At 55.4% G+C, this 6,060-nt stretch overlaps 1 protein-coding gene across 1 annotated transcript; it reads left to right on the top strand.

Moving 5' to 3' along the window:
- The first annotated feature begins 1,401 nt into the window (after positions 1 to 1,401).
- LOC138424844 (cathelicidin-2) lies at positions 1,402 to 6,060 on the top strand. The gene is made up of 4 exons (XM_069562280.1): positions 1,402 to 4,788; positions 4,902 to 5,009; positions 5,152 to 5,223; positions 5,810 to 6,060. Exons 1-4 carry the CDS (start codon positions 4,576 to 4,578, stop codon positions 5,960 to 5,962), a joined length of 546 nt encoding a protein of 181 aa, XP_069418381.1. The 5' UTR covers positions 1,402 to 4,575; the 3' UTR covers positions 5,963 to 6,060.

Here is a 6,060-nt window from a genome sequence, read left to right as displayed (position 1 = left end):
AATTAAAACCTCTACTATCCGAGGAACTCCAGAAGCAGGTACTTGGTGTCCTTCTTGCCATCACTGTGTTTTGGGGGTTGGGGACAGGGCCAGCATCATGGGTGTGTCACCAGGGAGGTCACACAGGCCCCTGTGCTCAGGAGAGCTGGGTACCTGGTTTAATGCTCTATATATCCCTGAGGTCTTGAAATTCTATATACCTTTTGGAGCTGGGAGGCTGCAATTTCAATTTGCTAGTGGTATAGCTGGTTCTGGGCAGTGGTGACTCCACACCTCCCACAACACATGAAGGAGTCTATGGAAGTCGTTCTGAGAAAACTTATTTCCCTGTGAACTTGCCCAGAAAATCCCCGAGTCCTTGCCCCCAGCCTTGAGCAGTCAGAGGGCAGGGGAGAGCCCAGGAAGGGAAGGAAGAGAGTGGCAACACGAGTCAGAAGGGGACCCCCACCAGCCCTTCCCTGCACAGAGTGCTTTTGAACTGATGCTCAGCTTTTGAACTGTCTTCAAAAGCACTGGGCTGCAGGAGAGAGGCAGGGCAGGTCAGGATGATGGTTGCTGGGGTCGTACAGGGAACCAGGGAGCTAGTCTGAGAGACAGGGAGGCCCCAGTGGGCCCCAGGAAACTCACACAGGAACCAGAGCTCTGGGTGCCACCCTGACTTGGCCAAGAGCTCCCTCCCAAGGCCACACCCCACCCGACCCTGGGCCTCAATTTCCTCTCTGGTCTTGTGAGACTGGTGGTGTCATGCCCTGCCTCCTGACAAGAGTGCTGTGAGCTCAGAGTGGGTGGATGCGTGGGAGACCGTTGTACCCTGAAGGACCATACACCCAGGTCACATCCTTGGACTTATGTCTCCAGACTCCGTAGACAACACAGCCATGAGAGGCTGTGAGGTGGGGGCAGGACACAAGAGGCCCCAGGCTCCAGCGTTGTCACCATGACCATCCTAAGGATTAGTGTTAGGGTTGTTGCTTTGGTGACAGGATGGACCTGGGGTCCTCAGTCACTGCTGCTGCCACTGGCAAATTACTTGGAAGAAAACTCTTTCAACGAGGTTCCCCAAGGGTGCACAGGTGACCTTCAGGGCAGGATCTCCCAGGAGAATGGAGAGGGTCACCTGTTTCAGGGGTAGCCAGGGGGATCTCACTGATGTCCTCATAGCTTGGGTTTCACACCATCACAGCATGGCTCCCACCGGCTCAGCTCCACCCGCTATGGATTCCGCCACCCATCAGCCCTCCCAGTCTCCACCCCGATCACCTACCTTTAATCCTAGCTTCCTAGGCTTTTCTTTTGTCTGTTGGTTTAAACAAGATGGGGCTTCCCTGGTGGCTTAGATGGTAAAGAATCTGCCTGAAATGTGGGAGACCTGGGTTTGATCTGTGGGTTGGGAAGATCCCCTGGAGAAGGGAATGGCAAACCACTCCAGTATTCTTGCCTGGAGAATTCCATGGACAGAGGAGCCTGGTGGGCTACAGTCCATGGGATCGCAAAGAGTTGCACACGGCTTAGTTACTTTCACTTCACTTTGATCGAGAAGGTCATTTCAGATAGGGAAGAAACACCTAGAGAGGCAGTTTTTTTGCTGGAGACATGATCAGTGGTTCTCAGCTGGTAATCAGAGGCCAGAAAGGTGTCTTTAAAATCTACTAAATTCTTTTTGGAAATAAGAAACGTAGGTCTTCCCTGGTGATGTAGACATCGCCACCCGAGTCTGTTGGGCTTACGTGAGTGGTAGGGCTGGGGAAAGTGTGTTCTGATCAGCAATCTGTCCTTCTGCTCAGGGGTTGGTGCCTGCTCTGGTCACTTTACAAAGTGGACCTGACTAGAGCATCTGAAGGGGCAGTTTCTGCCTTCCCAGGACATCTCTGTGCAAATGGATTGAACAAGGAAAATCCAGGATGTAGGACAGGATCACCCAAGTACCAGGGACCTGGAAGTGGAAGGGTGTGTGTGCCTGTGTGAAGTGCCCTCTCTTACTCCATCCTCCTGGCAGTTGGGCTCCAGATGGCTTGACCTGCCTCCTGTTTGCAGCACATGGGGGTCCTTCTTGGAATGATACCACATGTGGGTCTCATTGACTCTTCAGCTGGTCAGAGAGCTGGTGGGTGTCCTCACAGTCGGGGGCATGGCAGCCTGGGGTTCAGTTCTCTTTCCCGTGGAGGGTCTGGACAGGAAGGAAGGGTGAAAGGAGCAAAGGAGGGGGCCGTGCAGGATTCCGGCTCATTCCTGAGTGAGCTGGGGGGAAGGGTGCATGTGGGTTTCTCAAGGACCAGATATGGAGTCAGGGACCACGTGCCTGGGGACGAGGATGTGGTGTCTTTCCTGAGAAGACCTCAGCTCTGACAGGCTGTGAGCACTAAACAGGAAAGCTGGTTGCTGGAGGAAGGGAAGGTTCACCACCAACACAGGAGGGGCAGCCTGAGGACCAGACGCGGAGCCTCCAAGGGATCCAGGGAGGATGGGGGAGGGAACTTCAGTTTAACGTTTGAGCAAATGCCCAAACCCAGAGGCAGATAAGCACAGGGCGGGTTTCAGGCTTACCTAATGGCCAGCAACCATGTGTACTACCAGTTGTTTCCACTGTGGACATTCCTTTTCCTCGGTTGAGTTGGAAAAAGGATACAGTTTGACCAAGAGGTCGCTGGGGCAATACCTGGACTGTGAAACCAGGTTGCACAGAGGCCCACCTCTCCTTCCTTCTCCAAGGCTGACGTGTAACCAGCACCATAAGACCCAGCTGAGGGGCTTTGGCCCAGTCCCCAAGAGTCCCATAAGGCAACTGAATCCAAGAAATATTACAGGCCTCAAGTCACAGGACCAGGTGAAAGGGAAGATGGAGGAAAATTTGCTTCATCACTTTCAGACATCTTCATCATTTTGGTTCATTATCTTTCCCAGCTGTGCTCTCCCAGCACTGGCCTCCTCAGGCTGCTTTCTCAGCCAGAGCACTGGACAGGGAGATACTGAGGTCCAAACAGAAGGGAAGTCCTGCAGGCTGTGTGGGTGAAGAGGAGGAGATGATGAGTCTAGCTGGAGGTCAGGGAAGGCTTCCCAAGGTGGAGGTGAGGGCACACAGAGAGATCAGAGGCAGAGATGGGAGGAGAGCAGGAGGCTCAGAGGGGCCTGGGTGGTTGAGATGTAAGCGGCAGCCTGACACCTGAGGCCCGCAGGGCTGGGAGTGAGGAAAACGGAAAATAGCAGCCTTGGCCCTGATGCCTGGTGCGGGGAGTGTGGGCGGCTGAAGACAGGACTTGAAAAGGTCAAACTGGTGGTGTGTTGGGACTTCCAGAAAATGGTGTGGAGAGTGGACAGTGGTCAGAGGAGAGCCAGGAAATCAGGGGAGGTGGAGTGTGGAGGTTGTGGCTGCACTGAGAGGAGAGAAGACGGGGGTAGGCCCAGGGCAGGGGTGGAGGGAGGTCAGGGGAGTGTCCTCAGGAGGAAGAAGGAGAAGGAGGCTCCCAGGCTTCCAGCTCCGGGCTCCTGCGGCAGCACCCAGCCAACAGCCCAGTGCGGACCACCAGGGCCTTCATGAGAGTCTTGCACCCAGAGACAGATCAGTGATGCATGTTCAGGAGAACTGGTGTCTTGAGAAGGGCCGTCCCCAGGAACGTGTGAGGATAGGGAGGAGAAGCAGCCCGGATGCTCCTGAGCCAGCCCTGCCTCCTAAGAGGAGACTCCTTGGAGGAGAGTCAGCAGGAGCCCCCAGGGAGGAGGAGGGGCCCCAGAAATGCAGGGATGGGGAGAATTGGTCAGGGGCAAGTTCAGGAGGACAGAGGGTCCCTGGAGTCTATGGAGATGAAGACATGGCTTAAATGTGAATATGGATCCAGTGAGAACTGGGCAGCCTGCAGTGGCCTTGAGTGTAGAGAGGGCACTGAATTGGGGTCACAGTGCAGATGACCCTTCCCATGCTTGGTTCAAGAGGGATCAATGGAATGAGCCATGTCTTGCAGGGACAGGGGGAGGGTTGCTGTGAAGGAGAACTTTTTCAGTGAGAAAATAGTGGAGATGAATCTAGGAGAGGGCACCAAGGGAGCCAAGCCCTGACTGGCTGAGGTCTCAGCCCAGAGGACAGGATGGTGTAGGATTGATGTCTGCCTAGGGATGGGCTGGAAATGTAAGTCTATAGCAGGAGTTGATGGTCTTACCATCTTCAAATGGTAACTGAGTGCCTATTAGGTGCCAGACAGGGCCAAGAGCTGGCGATTGAGACGTGAATACACTCCTTTACTCTGGATCCTGAGGGGCCCATGGTGTAGAGTCAGAGGGGATGTGGACAGTGCCTGGCACCTCCTCTCCTGGAGGACACAACCCTCTTGAGCAAGCCTGCCTGTGACACTTCCTATGGACAGGCCAAAACACTCAGGAGATGGAGAAACCATTTCTTCACCTTGCATAGGGTCCTCCCTGCCCACTGCCCAGCAGTCCTGTGAGGCCACAGCAGGGACTGAGGCAAGTCCTTCTCACATGCTGGGAGGAGGGCAGGGATGGGGCGGGTGAGGAAGACTCCTGGTTGATCGATTGCACCAGGCCCAGGCTGAGCATAAAAGGAGGGTTCCTCAGGCTGGGAGGATGAGGACCGGGACCATGGAGACCCAGGGAGCCAGCCTCTCGCTGGGGCGCTGGTCACTGTGGCTCCTGCTGCTGGGACTAGTGCTGCCCTCGGCCAGCGCCCAGGCCCTCAGCTACAGGGAGGCCGTGCTTCGTGCCGTGGGTCAGCTCAACGAGCGGTCCTCAGAAGCTAATCTCTACCGCCTCTTGGAGCTAGACCCTGCACCCAATGATGTGAGTTACGAAGGGATCTGGGGAGGGGGCCAGCTAGTTGGGGGGCAGGGAGACAGATCAGAGGAAGAAGAAAGAGCCCAAACCCGGTTTCCCCTACTTTGACCCATGACCAGGAGGTCGACCCAGGCACCAGAAAGCCCGTGAGCTTCACGGTGAAAGAGACCGTGTGCCCCAGGACCACCCAGCAGCCCCCGGAGGAGTGTGACTTCAAGGAGAATGGGGTGAGGCTGGGGTGGGGGGAAGGGAATGTCAGATGCTTCCCCGGGGTTGGACAGCGGGCTTGGGAATGATTTCCAACTCCTGGGAGGAGGCCGGGAGGTTATGGCCCAGGGGGTTCCTTTGACCTTGAGCCTCCCCTTGCAGCTGGTGAAACAGTGTGTGGGGACAGTCACCTTGGATCTATCCAATGACCAGTTTGACATAAACTGTAATGAGGTGAGTGGCCCCTTCTGGACTGAGGGGGTACTGGGCGGGGTAAGTATGTGAACGATCCTTTGGACCAATGACCCCACTGCCCCATCGAGGGCAGAGAAAGACCCTCCCACCAGGCCCAGCTTCCCTGAGCCCCAGGTCTCCAGCCCTGGCTGTGCATCCCTTAAAGCAGTGGTTCTCTAATGGGGTCCCCACCCGGGGACAGGAAGGCAGATTCTCAGCACCACTCAAACCAACTGAATCCGACTCTGGGGTGAGGTCCAGCCGTTTGTATTTTCACAAGGCCTGCGGGGGATTCTGACTGTGCAGAAGCTTGAGAGGCACTGACTCAGTAATGATCTTTCGTGCCCTGCTTTCTTGGGATGGCTTTGTGACCCTGGGAAGTCCCTTATCATCTGTGGGCCTCAGTTTCATCTCTGTCTGTGGTGTGGAGATTTAACCATATGCTCCAAGGGTCACAGCCAGAGGGTGATCTGGGTGTACAAGGTTCCTGGAGTCTACTAGGAATGGGCTGGCAGACGTGAAGGGTTGCATCTTGTCTTGACCTTCCCCCGGGTCTCACAAGAAACCTGTTTTTATTGGTTCACAGCTTCAGAGTGTCAGATTTCGTCCACCAATCCTTCGTCCACCAATCCGTCCGCCATTCCGTCCACCGTTCCGCCCACCGGTCCGGCCACCGATCCGGCCACCATTCAGGCCACCTTTCCGTCCACCCATAGGACCATTTCCTGGTAGACGGTGAACAATAGGCAGATAACTCCCTGATAAGCCCAGGGAAGACCTCTTGGGATCTCATTTGGCCTGAGTCAGCATCCAAAAAATAAAATCTTGTGGAAACAA

This window comes from Ovis canadensis, chromosome 19 (genome assembly GCF_042477335.2).
Source record: "Ovis canadensis isolate MfBH-ARS-UI-01 breed Bighorn chromosome 19, ARS-UI_OviCan_v2, whole genome shotgun sequence".
NCBI classification, from domain to species: domain Eukaryota; kingdom Metazoa; phylum Chordata; class Mammalia; order Artiodactyla; family Bovidae; genus Ovis; species Ovis canadensis.
The sequence above is the reverse complement of the archived record's forward strand: the minus strand, read 5'-3'. Positions and strand labels throughout refer to the sequence as shown.

What these genes read in the sequence shown, in the direction of transcription:
- LOC138424844 (XM_069562280.1), top strand. Translation starts at nt 4,576, where the DNA reads ATGAGGACCGGGACCATGGAGACCCAGGGAGCCAGCCTCTCGCTGGGG. An exon ending in TAGACCCTGCACCCAATGAT is followed by an intron (nt 4,789 to 4,901) that starts GTGAGTTACGAA and finishes ACCCATGACCAG; the next exon opens with GAGGTCGACCCAGGCACCAG. An exon ending in GTGACTTCAAGGAGAATGGG is followed by an intron (nt 5,010 to 5,151) that starts GTGAGGCTGGGG and finishes CTCCCCTTGCAG; the next exon opens with CTGGTGAAACAGTGTGTGGG.